Source organism: Salvelinus fontinalis, chromosome 40 (assembly GCF_029448725.1).
Source record: "Salvelinus fontinalis isolate EN_2023a chromosome 40, ASM2944872v1, whole genome shotgun sequence".
In the NCBI taxonomy this organism is placed as follows: Eukaryota; Metazoa; Chordata; class Actinopteri; order Salmoniformes; family Salmonidae; genus Salvelinus; species Salvelinus fontinalis.
In genome coordinates this window covers 5,069,882-5,087,397 of record NC_074704.1, presented here as the reverse complement: position 1 = coordinate 5,087,397, position 17,516 = coordinate 5,069,882, and the positions used below count along the sequence as shown (strand labels likewise).

Sequence of the window (17,516 nt, the reverse complement as noted above, 5' to 3'; positions counted from 1 at the left end):
ATTATATGTTTTCATGTCTAGTTTGAACACACAGTGCAGGGTGGGAAAAAGTATGTGAACCCTTGGATTTAATAACTGGTTGACCCTCCTTTGGTAGCAATAACCTCGACCAAATGTTTTCTGTAGTTGCGGATCAGACCTGCACAACAGTCAGGAGGAATTTTGGACCAGCATCTCAATCTGGTTGAGGTCAGGACTCTAACTGGGCCACTCCAGAAGTCGTATTTTCTTCTGTTGAAGCCATTCTGTTGTTAAAGTCACAACAGTAGACAAGCACCGTGTGCTTAAGCTAATAACACACACATTATTGTATTTTTCTTGTCTATATTGAATACATCATTTAAACATTCACAGTGTAGGTTGGAAAAAGTATGTGAACTCCTAGGCTAATGACTTCTCCAAAAGCTAATTGGAGTCAGGAGTCAGCTAACATGGAGTCCAATCAATGAAACGAGATTGGAGATGTTGGTTAGAGCTGCCTTGCCCTATAAAAAACACTCACAAAATTTGAGTTTGCTATTCACAAGAAGCATTGCCTGATGTGAACCATGCCTTGAACAAAAGAGATCTCAAAAGACCTAAGATTGAGTTCTTGACTTGCATAAAGCTGGAAAGGGTAACAAAAGTATCTCAAAATCAAATCAAATTTCAAATTAAATTTGTTGTCCTGCACACTGAATGTGTGCGCTTCAATGGTTTAGTGTTGTGTGTCATGTTCTGAAGGTCAATCCTTTCTAGCTGCTGCCTGATCAAAATGTCTTATCTTAATGGACTCCATGTTATTATGTTAATCCTGATCAAACTGTCTCTTAGCTTAATGTCCTCCATGTTATGTCATATTCTCACCAACATTTACATAGACGCTCATAGACACAAGTACAATAGTGTAATAATACCAGACTGGAAGGGTTAATAATGATGTCATAATACCAGACTGGAAGGGTTGATAATGATGTCATAATACCAGACTGGAAGGGTTAATAATGATGTCATAATACCAGACTGGAAGGGTTAATAATGATGTCATAATGCCAGACTTGAAGGGTTAATAATGATGTCATAATACCAGACTGTCAACTGAAACCAATGACTGATACAACTAAATCCTCTTGAAACGGAATAAACTGAACAAAAAAAAAACTGTTGTCAGATATATGTTTATTACAAGAAACACATCTAACTGATCTTGAACATGAAACATTACAAATAAAGTGGATAGGCCTAATGTATTTTTCTTCCTTTAACTCTAAGAGCAGAGGGGGTCGCCAACCTCATCAACAAAGAAACACCATTTAAACTAATATGATTATTTATTTTGTTTTACACCCTGAAGGGAACTTCATTTATTTCATGGTACAATCAATTATATACCGTTCTGAATTTACAGTGCATTTGGGAAGTATTCAGATCACTTGACTTTTTCCACATTTTGTTAATTTACAGCCTTATTCTAACATTGATTAAATCGTTTTTTCCCGCATCAATCTACACAAAATACCACCTACTGACATCACAATACCCCGTAATGACAAAGTTTTAAGATATTTTTGCAAAAAAACCTGAATTATCACATTTGCATAAGTATTCAGACCCTTTACTCAGTACTTTGTTGAATCACCTTTGGCAGCGATTACAGCTTCGAGTCTTCTTGGGAATGCGCTTCAAGCTTGGCACACCTGTATTTGGGGAGTTTCTCACATTCTTCTCTGTTGCTGCACAGCTATTTTCAGGTCTCTCCAGAGATTTTAGATCGGGTTCAAGTCCGGGCTCTGGCTGGGCCACTCAAGGACATTCAGAGACTTGTCCCGAAGCCACTCCTGCGTTGTCTTGGCTGTGTGCTTAGGGTCGTTGTCCTGTTGGAAGGTGAACCTTCACCTCAGTCTAAGGTCCTGAGCGCTCTGGAGCAGGTTTTCATCAAGGATCTCTCTGTACTTGGCTCCGTTCATCTTTCCCTCGATCCTGACTAGTCTTCCAGTCCCTGCCGCTGAAAAACATCCCCACAGCATGATGCTGCCACCACCATGCTTCACCGTAGTGATGGTGCTAGGTTTCGTCCAGACGTGACGCTTGGCATTCAGGCCAAAGAGTTCAAACTCGGTTTCATCAGAACAGAGAATCTTGTTTCTCATGGTCTGAGAGTCCTTTAGGTGCCTTTTGGCAAACTCCAAGTGGGCTGTCATGTGCCTTTTACTGAGGAGTGGCTTCTGTCTGGCCACTCTACCATAAAGGCCTGATTGGTGGACTGCTGCAGAGATGGGAGAACCTTACAAAAGCATAACCATCTCCACAGAGGAACTCTGGGGCGCTGTCAGAGTGACCATCGGGTTCTTGGTCACCTCCCTGACAAAGGCTCTTCTCCTCCGATTGGTCAGTTTGGACGGGCGGCCAGCTATCGGAAGAGTCTTTGTGGTTCCAAACATCTTCCAGTTAAGAATGATGGAGGCCACTGTGGTCTTGGATACCTTCAATACTGCCAAAATGTTTTGGTACCCTTCCCCAGATCTATGCTTCGACACAATCCTGTCTCGGAGCTCTACGTACAATTCCTTTGACCTCATGGCTTGGTTTTTGCACTGTCAACTGTGAGTCCTTGTATAGACAATCGAGTTGTAGAAACATCTCAAGGATGATCAATGGAAACAGGATGCATCTAAACTCAATGTTGAGTTTCATAGCAAAGGGTCTGAATACTTACAGAACCAGTCAAATGTTTGGACACACCTCCTCAGGGTTTTTCTTTATTTTTACTATTTTCTACATTGTAGAATAATAGTGAAGACATCAAAACAATGAAATAACACATGGAATCATGTAGTAACCAAAAAACCAAACTAATAAAAATATATTTTATATTTCAGATTCTTCAAAGTAGCCACACTTTGACTTGATGACAGCTTTGCACACTCTTGGTTTTGTTGGTAGAGAGATAGTTCTGTAGTTGTATACAGCCAGACTGGAAGGGTTCATGCAGATTGTTGGTAGAGAGATAGTTCTGTAGTTGTATACAGCCAGACTGGAAGGGTTCATGCAGATTGTTGGTAGAGAGGTAGTTCTGTAGTATCTAGTCAGACTGGAAGGGTTCATGCAGATTGTTGGTAGAGAGGTAGTTCTGTTGTATCTAGTCAGACTGGAAGGGTTCATGCAGATTGTTGGTAGAGAGGTAGTTCTGTAGTATCTAGTCAGACTGGAAGGGTTCATGCAGATTGTTGGTAGAGAGGTAGTTCTGTAGTATCTAGTCAGACTGGAAGGGTTCATGCAGATTGTTGGTAGAGAGGTAGTTCTGTAGAATCTAGTCAGACTAGAAGGGTTCATGTAGATTGTTGGTAGAGAGGTAGTTCTTTGCATTTCGACTTTGAATTAAAGGAAATATAATTTAATACAGTGAAATGCCTTTTCGATTCTCTATTAGGTGTAGTCTAAACAAATATACCTTTTGTACATAAAACCAGCGTGACACGTAATCTTGGACGCTTCTTCAACAACAGCAGCTAGTCAGCCACCTCCGTGCACATGCAACTGACATTATATTGTCAAGATTGGAGTTACGTCCTGAATTAGGTCTTAATTGTTTAACATGTTATTCATTAAAGCAGACGCAGATCCACTTACATTAGTGTGTGCATACATTTTCGTACTGGTCCCCCGCGGGTATCAAACCAACAACCCTGGCGTTGCAAGCGTCATGTTTTACCAACTGAGCTACAGGAACTATTCTACCAATATATATTCATAATGTACATGCTTTACCAACTGAGCTACACGGAACTATTATATCATTATATATTCATAATGTACATGCTTTACCAACTGAGCTACAGGAACTATTCTACCAGTATATATTCATAATGTACATGCTTTACCAACTGAGCTACACGGAACTATTCTACCAATATATATTCATAATGTACATGCTTTACCAACTGAGCTACACGGAACTATTCTACCAATATATATTCATAATGTACATGCTTTACCAACTGAGCTACACGGAACTATTCTACCATTATATATTCATAATGTACATGCTTTACCAACTGAGCTACACGGAACTATTCTACCAATATATATTCATAATGTACATGCTTTACCAACTGAGCTACACGGAACTATTCTACCATTATATATTCATAATGTACATGCTTTACCAACTGAGCTACACGGAACTATTCTACCAATATATATTCATAATGTACATGCTTTACCAACTGAGCTACACGGAACTATTCTACCAATATATATTCATAATGTACATGCTTTACCAACTGAGCTACACGGAACTATTCTACCAATATATATTCATAATGTACATGCTTTACCAACTGAGCTACACGGAACTATTCTACCATTATATATTCATAATGTACATATTCACATGTAGCTACAGGTCTGCATTAAACTATTCTACCAGTATATATTCATAATGTACATGCTTTACCAACTGAGCTACACGGAACTATTCTACCATTATATATTCATAATGTACATGCTTTACCAACTGAGCTACACGGAACTATTCTACCATTATATATTCATAATGTACATGCTTTACCAACTGAGCTACACGGAACTATTCTACCAATATATATTCATAATGTACATGCTTTACAAACTGAGCTACACGGAACTATTCTACCAATATATATTCATAATGTACATGCTTTACCAACTGAGCTACACGGAACTATTCTACCATTATATATTCATAATGTACATATTCACATGTAGCTACAGGTCTGCATTAAACTATTCTACCAGTATATATTCATAATGTACATACTTTACCAACTGAGCTACACGGAACTATTCTACCATTATATATTCATAATGTACATGCTTTACCAACTGAGCTACACGGAACTATTCTACCAGTATATATTCATAATGTACATGCTTTACCAACTGAGCTACACGGAACTATTCTACCATTATATATTCATAATGTACATGCTTTACCAACTGAGCTACACGGAACTATTCTACCATTATATATTCATAATGTACATGCTTTACCAACTGAGCTACACGGAACTATTCTACCAATATATATTCATAATGTACATGCTTTACCAACTGAGCTACACGGAACTATTCTACCATTATATATTCATAATGTACATATTCACATGTAGCTACAGGTCTGCATTAAACTATTCTACCAGTATATATTCATAATGTACATGCTTTACCAACTGAGCTACACGGAACTATTCTACCATTATATATTCATAATGTACATGCTTTACCAACTGAGCTACACGGAACTATTCTACCATTATATATTCATAATGTACATGCTTTACCAACTGAGCTACACGGAACTATTCTACCAATATATATTCATAATGTACATGCTTTACCAACTGAGCTACACGGAACTATTCTACCATTATATATTCATAATGTACATACTTTACCAACTGAGCTACACGGAACTATTCTACCATTATATATTCATAATGTACATGCTTTACCAACTGAGCTACACGGAACTATTCTACCAGTATATATTCATAATGTACATGCTTTACCAACTGAGCTACACGGAACTATTCTACCATTATATATTCATAATGTACATATTCACATGTAGCTATAGGTCTGCATTAAACTATTCTACCAGTATATATTCACATGTAGCTACAGGTCTGTATTAAACTATTCTATCATTATATATTCATAATGTACATATTCACATGTAGCTACAGGTCTGTATTAAACTATTCTACCATTATATATTCATAATGTACATATTCACATGTAGCTACAGGTCTGTATTAAACTATTCTACCATTATATATTCATAATGTACATATTCACATGTAGCTACAGGTCTGTATTAAACTATTCTACCAGTATATATTCATAATGTACATATTCACATGTAGCTACAGGTCTGTATTAAACTATTATATCATTATATATTCATAATGTAGCTATAGGTCTGTATTAAACTATTCTACCAGTATATATTCATAATGTAGCTACAGGTCTGTATTAAACTATTCTATCATTATATATTCATAATGTACATATTCACATGTAGCTATAGGTCTGCATAGACGAAAGTATTGGCTGTAAGAAGTCAGAGAAAACATATTTGCTCATCTTTAAATTAATAAACAATGTAGTGAATATTTTTCTAAACTGCGTTACCCATTCCAGTCAGCTGACAGCGATATGCGTCTTCAGATGGTGACGTCATATCTAGTGGACCACACGACACCGGAAGCTGTTTCAACAACACGGATACTGACTCATTCAACCACCTCCGTAGCCTGGTAGCCAACAAACAACCGAAAACAAGCTCGGTGGACCATTTTTGTGTATATTGAGCTCGGTGTTTTTAACACAATCCTCTTTACGTATCTACTATTTAACTTCAAGTAATTTGCTTGTTAAATGTACACATTTGTTGAAAATACTGAGTCTAGCACTAAGCTTATCGCTAATGCCAGCTAGCCCGACCATGTACTCATCACTAAGCTACTCTCCTCCTAAAGAAGAGGGGATCTGCTGGACGGAGAAAGAAGCTCTGAGACTGAACATTGTCATGAAAGAAGAGGAGGGGGATATTACAGTAAAAGGAGAGGAGAAGCTTTCAGAATGAAAGAGGAGGAAGAGGAGGCTATCAGTATCACATTGGAAGAAGAGAAAGAACCTTTTAGAGTGAAAGAGGAAGAGGGGATAGAGGCTGTCACAGTGGAAGAAGAGGAGGTAGAAGCTTTCAGAATGAAAAAGGAGGAAGAGGAGGATGTAACTTTGAACAAAGAAGAGGAGGATGTTTTGGGAGATGAAGGAGAGGAAGAGGAGACTGAAGATCTGATTAACACCAGTGAGTACTGTCTTAAAAACACAGCCAGAAACTCTGCAGTTGTTGAACTAATGTGTGGTGTTAAAGCCAAAAGGGCATTGCACTGAAATGTGCTCCTCACCAGAACCCCAAATATAAGCTTGTAAAGCTCCGTTGGGTGTAAACAATGTAAACAAACACTGTATTTGAATCAAACCGTGTTTAAAACAATCATTTTGATCTCATGGTGGGTCCTTGCATCCACAGCTCTGTCTATGAATTAGAGTTGTTCCATTTGTTCACACCCTCCACTACTCTCCCCTGTCTGTTCATTAGGACAGTGGAGACTGAATTAGAGTTGTTCCATTCCTTCAAGCCCTCCGCTACTCTCCCCTATCTGTTCATTAGGACAGTGGAGATATACAACGTTTAAGTACCAATAAGGGGTATGATATTTATGGCTCTACCTTTCTCACTCATTATTATTCATGATCCATTCATGATTATCCCCCCAAAATGATTTTATTTAACCAGGCAAGTCAGTTAAGAACAGATTCTTATTTACAATGGCGGCCTACCGGTGAACAGTGGGTTGTTCAAGGGCAGAAGGACGGGCAGAACGACAGATTTTTAACTTGTCAGCTCGGGGATTTGACCCAGCAACATTTTGGTTACTGGCCCAGAGCTCTAACCACTAGGCTACCTGCCCCCCCTCTAACCACCAGGCTACCTGCCCCCCCTCTAACCACCAGGCTACCTGCCCCCCCTCTGACCACCAGGCTACCTGCCCCCCCTCTGACCACCAGGCTACCTGCCCCCCCTCTGACCACCAGGCTACCTGCCCCCCCCCCCCCCCTTTAACCACCAGGCTACCTACCGAACCCATCATGTTAGCATCCACAAAGTGTTCAGAAACATATTCTATTCTTGAGTGACTCGTATGACACAATACATTATTTACCGTTGTTAGGTTCTAATTCTCAGAGTTAAAACCCAACGGACAAAAGCTGAACCAGTTTATTCTTCCCAGAGGGTCAATCCAGCTGCATTTGACAAACAACCTCCTCCTGAACATCTGTACAAGCATTGTATCTTTACTACACTTTACTTCACTTTACTGCCCTTTACTGGACACTAAATAATACGGGCCATACACTTTTCTTCCTCCCTTAACGTGACGTGACCTCGACCCCCCTTCATCACTAATCCATGGCTCTCTGCCCTTATCAATGCCTGACCTCGACCCCCCTTCATCACTAATCCATGGCTCTCTCCCCTTATCAATGCCTGACCTCGACCCCCCTTCATCACTAATCCATGGTTCTCTCCCCTTATCAATGCCTACCCTGACCTCGACCCCTCTTCATCACTAATCCATGGCTCTCTCCCCTTATCAATGCCTGACCTCGACCCCCCTTCATCACTAATCCATGGCTCTCTGCCCTTATCAATGCCTGACCTCGACCCCCCTTCATCACTAATCCATGGCTCTCTGCCCTTATCAATGCCTGACCTGACCTCGACCCCCCTTCATCACTAATCCATGGCTCTCTCCCCTTATCAATGCCTGAACTCGACCCCCCTTCATCACTAATCCATGGCTCTCTCCCCTTATCAATGCCTGACCTCGACCCCCCTTCATCACTAATCCATGGCTCTCTGCCCTTATCAATGCCTGACCTGACCTCGACCCCCCTTCATCACTAATCCATGGCTCTCTCCCCTTATCAATGCCTGACCTCGACCCCCCTTCATCACTAATCCATGGCTCTCTCCCCTTATCAATGCCTGACCTCGACCCCCCTTCATCACTAATCCATGGCTCTCTCCCCTTATCAATGCCTGACCTCGACCCCTCTTCATCACTAATCCATGGCTCTCTCCCCTTATCAATGCCTGCCCTGACCTCGACCCCTCTTCATCACTAATCCATGGCTCTCTCCCCTTATCAATGCCTGACCTCGACCCCCCTTCATCACTAATCCACGGCTCTCTCCCCTTATCAATGCCTGACCTCGACCCCCCTTCATCACTAATCCACGGCTCTCTCCCCTTATCAATGCCTGACCTCGACCCCCCTTCATCACTAATCCATGGCTCTCTCCCCTTATCAATGCCTGCCCTGACCTCAACCCCCCTTCATCACTAATCCATGGCTCTCTCCCCTTATCAATGCCTGCCCTGACCTCAACCCCCCTTCATCACTAATCCATGGCTCTCTCCCCTTATCAATGCCTGACCTGACCTCGACCCCCCTTCATCACTAATCCATGGCTCTCTCCCCTTATCAATGCCTGACCTCGACCCCCCTTCATCACTAATCCATGGCTCTCTCCCCTTATCAATGCCTGACCTCGACCCCCCTTCATCACTAATCCATGGCTCTCTCCCCTTATCAATGCCTGCCCTGACCTCGACCCCCCTTCATCACTAATCCATGGCTCTCTCCCCTTATCAATGCCTGACCTCGACCCCCCTTCATCACTAATCCATGGCTCTCTCCTCTTATGAATGCCTGCCACATGTGATCTCTTCCAATAGGATCCCTGATATAATGTAAACGTTATACATTACCCTCTCTCCCTCATGTTCATGAATAAGTATATTTCATATTCTCAGAACCCAACACCATTCATTTCTGTTGGGTACAACATCCTCTGAAACACAACCAAAACAAACTGAAAATGTATCCAACAACTTTATATCATTATTTAGACTTATTGAGGGAAAATCAAGGACTGAAGGGCGGCATGAATAAAAAAACAGCAGAGTAATACTTTAAAATCATGATGTAATTCGGGGACTTAACCTGATATTATAACAATAGTAGTGATGGTCTACCACAGCTTCAGATGATAAGGTGTTGTTCAGCCAGGCAGTTCAGAAAGGCTGGGCAGTAGTTTAAAAGGAGGGAGCAGCGATGTCACAGAGGGAGCAGCGATGTCACAGAGGGAGCAGCGATGTCACAGAGGGGAGCAGCGATGTCACAGAGGGAGCAGCGTCAGTCAGTTACTCAGACCGGAGCTCTTCACCAGGCTCCTCCTCTAACATGGAGCCAGTTTTATCATGTAGAAGTTTTATTCAGGTCTCTAAGTATTTAACTAAATAATCTGTTTGTCTTTGGCAGGAGAGAGACCAGACTCCCACTCTGACAGCGGAACGAGTGCTTCAGGGGAACCAGACCCAGTAACACCCAAACCAGCGAGACGACACCACTGCTCCTACTGTGGAAATTGTTTTACCCGATTACTACACCTGAAATCACACGAGAGAATACATACAGGAGAAAAGCCCTTCCACTGTTCCCAGTGTGAAAAGAGTTTTAGGTGGTTAACGACTCTGAAACTCCATGAGAGGACACACACACACGAAAAGCTCTACCAATGCTCCATATGTGGAATGAGTTTTACAGAGTTAGGGGCCCTGAATGTGCATGATAGGACACACGCAGTAGGGGATAAGCCCTACCGCTGCTCCCAGTGTGGACAGAGATTTAACCGGTTAAGGAGGAAAAGACTTACCACTGCTCTCTTTGTGAGAAGACATTTTCCCAGTCAGAGGACCTGAAATCACATGAGAGAATAGAGAGGCTGTGTTCTGACTTATGTTTTTGACCTGAGAATTTAGGTTTTTTGTTTCTGCCAAATGAAATCATATTGTTTATTTGAAGTCATTATTGTTTATATGAAATCATTATTGAAATAGACCTACTTTTAGTTTTCATCTGGAGATACTGTTGACATGACTCCCCTGTGAGGATCCAAGGATCAGGTTACAGTGGATCCAGCGTTCAATAGAGGAGGGAGGGATGTGGGGGTTTTATGACACCTCTTTTATGACACCTCATTTATGACACGTCATGTCGATAGTAAATTGTAGGCAGCAGACTATTCCTTTTGGGGTCTAATTTGGGCGACTGGAATGTCTCTTTGTTACCGAGAGATTCTTGATGCCCCAAAAACTTGAACATCAAACAATGGACACTGGGACAATATATTCCAACATCTGAATGTTGGGAACGATGAGAGATGGAATATGGAAAATGTAATGTCTATTTTGTGATGTCATTAAAATTGTTATAAATAAGTTTTAATGAAAGCATTAACTTCCAAGAGCTTTTACACAGTGTATATCAGGTTTACATTCTTTATGTTGTGTAGAAAATATCAAGGATAAAGAGAATGTTTTTGTGATGATAGGATTGTGATTTTAGTTCTCTAACGAGATAGTAATTCTGATACCTTGCCTCGTAAACTAGTCTCGCCCCAGGGAGCCCGGAGAGCGGGTCAGAATGACGAAAAATGCCTCCGTTTTCCCCGAGGGTATAAAAAGATTGTAACTAGTCTCGCCCCGGAGAGCGGGTCAGAATGACGAAAAATGCCTCCGTTTTCCCCGAGGGTATAAAAAGATTGAGTTAAGAATGATCATATCAGACTAGGAGGACCACGAGCTGTAGCTGAGGTCTACGATTAGCCCCCTCCCCCCCCGAAACGCAACACACGAAGAAGACAACGGAACCTCTTAACAATCAATGCTACGGTTAATTAGCTGTTCTCAGGACACCACTCTGGGATCACCGACACGTCTGCTTAGCCGTCCTCAGGACACCACTCTTCCAGAACGAGTGCAAAGTAATCAGACAACTAAGAAGAAGGACATTGTGACATTTTGTGGACAAATCAGAGCTTAACACCTGAGAATGACTGGAGAAGGCCAACCGAAATAAGAAGGAACCTCATCAAGTGGGAACCCGGCCCATGAAGGGCCCAACAGAGATAAGGCCCAACTGAACCCTCCTCATCAAGCGGGAACCTGGCCCATGAAGGGCCCAACTGAACCCTTCTAATCAAGCGGGAACCCGGCCCACGAAGGGCCCAACAGTGATACCCGACAGAGAACTTCAACGCGGAAATACATGCTTTACTTCTTACCCAGAAGAGCGGCAGTTTGGGGCAAGGTATTAAGGGCTAATGTGAGCATAGTTCCCAAATGTATCCAAGTGTTGCGTCTCTTTCTTTCTCTAACTTTCCATCTTGTGTAACAAGTGTCATATTGTGTTAGTTCGCTAGGGACTTGTTGTCGTCGTATTAAGTTTCCAATCAATAACCTATACCGTGTGTGTTTGTGTATCCTATGTTATCATTTCATTTGTTAGTAAATAAATTATAAAATCAATTTGTGTGGTACGGTAATGATCAGTGAGACTTGGGTTTGTACCGATTTCAAGAAGTCAACGACGTTCACAATGATACTGAAATGAGGAAATGATTAAATTAGTTACTGTTATGATATCTATATATTCTTGAGATAATTCGGGAGACGGTAACTCATTAAACAACTGTTCCCGTGGTGCCCCAAATTCCTAATGAGTTAATTGTTTCATGATTAATATAATTGAGTATCAATTCAACATAGTTTGATCAAATAAATAAACAGTCGTCAGATTAATGATAGTCACGTCACGGCAAGATGATAAATACTATACAATTTGTGTTTTGATTATGAGCTTTGAATGCGTTGGTATAGAAGTATAAACCCTCTGTTGTTCATTATATTTTGGGGATATTGCTAATATCTAGATGTTGTTCATTATATTTTGGGGATATTGCTAATATCTAGATGAATGGAGTTTTTGCATTTCTTGATTCTAACCTTAACCTGTTTGGGGTGCAAGCCCGAAATCGGAACGAAAATGACAACAGCTGCAGGGCGCGAAATTCAAAATCTATTTTTTTTAAATATTTAACTTTCACACATTAACAAGTCCAATACAGCATTTGAAAGATAAACATCTTGTCAATCCAGCCAACATGTCCGATTTTTTAAATGTTTTACAGAGAAAACACCACATATATTTATGTTAGCTCACCACCAAATACAAAAGTGGACAGACACGTATGAATATGATTATGATGTAGGAATTATGATTCAAGTAGCATGCACAAGCCAACCGAAATAAACTAAAACCAACCTAAAGAACCCAGAAAAAACTACCTCAGATGACAGTCATATAACATGTTACACAATAAATCTATGTTTTGTTCATAAAAAGTGCATATTTTAGGTATAAATCAGTTTTACATTGATGCTACCATAAATGCTACCACATAGCTAGAGTCTGAATCCAGACGGGAGTAGCCAGAGAAAATACATACACCAACGTCGACTACTAATTACACCTCAGAAAACATTTCAGAAAAACATATGGTGGATAGCTAATGAAAGACAGATATCGTGTGAATAAAGCCAATATTTCCGATTTTTGAAGTGTTTTACAGCGAAAACACAATATATCGTTATATTAGCTAACAACATAAGCTAGCATAAGGCAGCACTAGCATAAGTCAAGCGCTAGCCTAGCACAGTTAGCAGAGTTAGCATACAACAGTTCGACAGATATATGAAAAAGCATCCCAAATTGGGTCCTTATCTTTGTTGATATTCCATCAGAATGTTGTAACGGGGTCCAATGTCCAGTAGAGTCTTTAGTTGGGTTCCAGAACGAACTATTTCCCTCTTTGGTTAGCAAGCACAATAGCATTGCGGCGCTACTCTGTCTTTCTTCAAAAAATTCTTCCGTCGTATCACATCTAAAGTCCAGAATAAATTGCAATAATATAATTAAAGTATATTGAAAAAACATACTTTAGGATGATTTTGTGACATGTATCAAATAATATCGAAGTCAGAGATCATATTCACCGTTATCGACATTCTTCCAGAAGCCGAGACCAAATTATGCTTCGCGCCCGGAATTTTTTTTTAACTGCGCAGGTCTTACAAGAAGGTGTGTTATTCAGTCCATGGACGAGATATTCGACTGCTTTCAATTCTCACTTCCGCATTACAGCCTGATGAAGGCGTGTGACGTGTTTCTACGGTCCTAAGTCTAATGGCCTTTTATAGACAAGGTCTTAAAGAGACACATCGCATTTTGGAAATCTCAATTCGGCTGGGAAAATGGCTGTAAAAATATTTCTGTTCGACTTAGAGAAACAATTCAAACCTTTTTAGAAACTATAGACTGTTATCTATCCAACAGTAGTAAATATATGCATATTGTAAAATAAAAAGTTTCTTAGGAGGCCGTTTGAAAATGTGCACATATTTTCCAGTTTTTTCAATATTCGCCCTGCAGCCATAACAATTAAACCTCTTGAATTAGATTTTTGACACAGTATTTGCAGCATACTGCCGTTATATTGCACCCTGACTGACATTTTTTCCCCCGTGAGGTCAGTCATGGCATGACAATGCCTTTGGAAAGTATTCAGACCCCTAGACATTTTTTCCACATTTTGTTACCTTACAACCTTAGAGAGTATACCTTTTTTTCACCTCTTCAACCCAGAGGAGAGAGAGTATACCTATTTCTCACCTCTTCAACCCAGAGGAGAGAGAGTATACCTATTTCTCACCTCTTCAACTCAGAGGAGAGAGAGTATACCTATTTCTCACCTCTTCAACTCAGAGGAGAGAGAGTATACCTATTTCTCACCTCTTCAACCCTGAGGAGAGAGAGTATACCTATTTCTCACCTCATCAACCCAGATGAGAGAGAGTATACCTATTTCTCATCTCTTCAACCCAGAGGACAGAGAGTATACCTATTTCTCACCTCTTCAACTCAGAGGAGAGAGAGTATACCTATTTCTCACCTCTTCAACCCTGAGGAGAGAGAGTATACCTATTTCTCACCTCTTCAACCCAGAGGAGAGAGAGTATACCTATTTCTCACCTCATCAACCCAGAGGAGAGAGAGTATACCTATTTCTCACCTCATCATAAAACGTATTCCCATAAATACCTTTTCATCGGTAACGCAACTTTGCTATCCCGATCTTCCGACCCCAAGATTGATTCCATCAGCACCTCCGATCACGCATTGGATCAGCCTTGTCTTAACCATCAACTCCAGACAATATCGTCCGTCACTATGGATCACGCATTGGATCAGCCTTGTCTTAACCATCAACTCCGGACAATGTCGTCCGTCACTATGGATCACGCATTGGATCAGCCTTGTCTTAACCATCAACTCCGGACAATGTCGTCCGTCACTATGGATCTCGAATCCAATACGTATTTTAATAAGTAATGAAACGAATTCACTGATCTTAATAACACACCTGAATGTTCATTGAGCTTAATGACACACCTGAATGTTAATTGAGCTTAATGACCCACCTGAATGTTTATTGAACTTAATGACACACCTGAATGTTTATTGAGCTTAATGACCCACCTGAATGTTTATTGAACTTAATGACCCACCTGGATGTTTATTGAGCTTAATGACCCACCTGAATGTTTATTGAGCTTAATGACACACCTGAATGTTAATTGAGCTTAATGACCCACCTGAATGTTAATTGAGCTTAATGACCCACCTGAATATTTATTGAACTTAATGACCCACCTGAATGTTTATTGAGCTTAATGACACACCTGAATGTTTATTGAGCTTAATGACACACCTGAATGTTCATTGAGCTTAATGACCCACCTGAATGTTTATTGATCCTGGCCAAGATAAAGCAAAGCAGTGCGACAAAAACAGCAACACAGAGTTACACAAACAAACGTACAGTGAATAACACAATATAAAAATCTATGTACAGTGTGTGGAAATGTAGAAGAGTAGGGAGGTAAGCAATAAATAGGCCATAGAGGCGAAATAATTACAATTTAGCATTAACACTGGAGTGATAGATGTGCAGATGATGATGTGCAAGTAGAGATACCGGGGTGAAAAAGAGCAAGAGGATAAGTAACAATATCGGGATGAGGTAGTTGGGTGGGCTATTTATAGATTAGCTGTGTACAGGTACAGTGATTGGTAAGCTGCTCTGACAGCTGATGCTTAAAGTTAGAGAGGGAGATATAAGACTCCAGCTTCAGTGATTTTTGCAATTCGTTCCAGTCATTGGCAGCAGAGAACTGGAAGGAAAGGCGGCCAAAGGAAGTGTTGGCTTTGGGAATGACCAGTGAAATATACCTGCTGGAGCGCATGCTACAGGTGGGTGTTGCTATGGTGACCAGTGAGCTGAGATAAGGTGGGGCTTTACCTAGCAAAGATTTATAGATGACCTGGAGCCAGTGGGTTTGGCGACGAATATGTAGCGAGGGCCAGCCAATGAGAGCATACAGGTCGCAATGTTCATTGAGCTTAATGACACACCAATTCTGGAAATGCCCTAAATGGGTAAAGCGCCTGTCCAGGACAGGTCCTATTGAGTTTTTGACCCTTATTTCCCCAATATTGTTATAGATGATTACGCATGTGTAATGCTCTAATAACCTTCCGCATACTATAAACACCTTAATCATTATCCTACTCAAAAAATAATCTACAGACTGCAGTAACTACAGGCAGATTTCCTTGATTTAATATGGATTTTATCAAAGCGATAGCCAACAGATTAGAAACGGTTCTTCCCAAAATAATACATTCTGATCAGACAGGTTTTTATGAAAGTCCGACCCTCAGACAACACCAGGCCCCTCTTGTGACATCATGCATCTTGCTTCCCAAATTTGTTTACATCCCTAGTTAGTGAGAATTTCTCCATTGCCAAGATAATCCATCCACCTGACAGGTGTGGCATATCAAGAAATTAAACAGCATGATCATTATACAGATGCAACTTGTGCTGGGGACAATAAAATGCCACTAAAATGTGCAGTTGTCACACAACACAATGCCACAAATGCCTCAAGTTTTGAGGGAAAATGCAATTGGCATGTGGCAGCATCATGTTGTGGGGGTGCTTTGCTGCAGGAGGGACTGGTGCACTTCCCAAAATAGATGGCATCATGAGGTAGGTAAATTATGTGGATATATTAAAGCAACATCTCAAAACATTAGTCAGGAAGTAAAAAAATGGTCGCAAATGGGTCTTCCAAATGGACAATGACCGCAAGCATACTTCCAAAGTTGTGGCAAAATGGCTTAAGGACAACAAAGTCAAGGTATTGGAATGGCAATCACAAAGCCCTGACCTCAATCCTATAGAATATGTGGGCAGAACTGAAAAAGCGTGTGCCAGCAAGGAAACCTACAAACCTGATTCAGTTACATCAGCTGTCAGGAGGAATGGGCCAAAATTCACCCAACTTATTGTGGGAAGCTTGTGGAAGGCTACCCCAAACGTTTGACCCAAGTTAAACAATTTAAAGGCAATGCTACCAAATACTAATTAGTCCGGGCATGGACTGTACAAGGTGTCGAAAGCGTTCCACAGGGATGCTGTCCCATGTTGACTCCAATGCCTCCCACAGTTGTGTCAAGTTGGCTGGATGTCCTTTGGTTGGTGGACCATTCTTGATACACACGGGAAACTGTTGAGCGTGAAAAACCCAGCAGCGTTGCAGTTCTTTACACACTCAAACCGGTACGCTTGGCACCTACTACCATACCTCGTTTATTAAAGGCACTTCAATCTTTTGTCTTGCCCATTCACCCTCTGAATGGCACACATACACAATCCCTGTCTCAACTGACTCAAGGCTTAAAAATCCTCCTTCATTAACCAGTCTCCTCCCTTCCATCTACACTGTGTGAAGTGGTTTAACAAGTGACATCAATACGGGATCATAGTGTTCACCTGGATTCACCTGGTCAGTCTGTCATGGAAAGAGGATGTTTTGTCCACTCAGTGTATGTTTTGTTACTCCATGCAGAAGTGAAATGGATGTCAGTGATCTGCTAACAGTATATCTTCAC

General features: G+C 40.9%; 2 protein-coding genes across 2 annotated transcripts in view; both read left to right on the top strand.

Moving 5' to 3' along the window:
• LOC129839883 (zinc finger protein 420-like) overlaps positions 1-17,516 on the top strand; it is a 148,959-nt gene that overhangs the window by 59,273 nt on the left and 72,170 nt on the right. The window lies entirely within an intron of this gene.
• Positions 6,215-11,965, top strand: LOC129839941 (zinc finger protein 544-like). The gene is made up of 2 exons (XM_055907668.1): positions 6,215-6,832; positions 9,918-11,965. The coding sequence occupies exons 1-2, from the start codon at positions 6,604-6,606 to the stop codon at positions 10,355-10,357; spliced, it is 669 nt and encodes a 222-aa protein (XP_055763643.1). The 5' UTR covers positions 6,215-6,603; the 3' UTR covers positions 10,358-11,965.

Bases quoted from the DNA above. Each gene is read 5' to 3' on its own strand.
- LOC129839941 (XM_055907668.1), top strand. From the start codon at position 6,604: ATGAAAGAGGAGGAAGAGGAGGCTATCAGTATCACATTGGAAGAAGAG. The intron at 6,833-9,917 runs GTGAGTACTGTC...TGTCTTTGGCAG, and splicing joins TGAAGATCTGATTAACACCA to GAGAGAGACCAGACTCCCAC.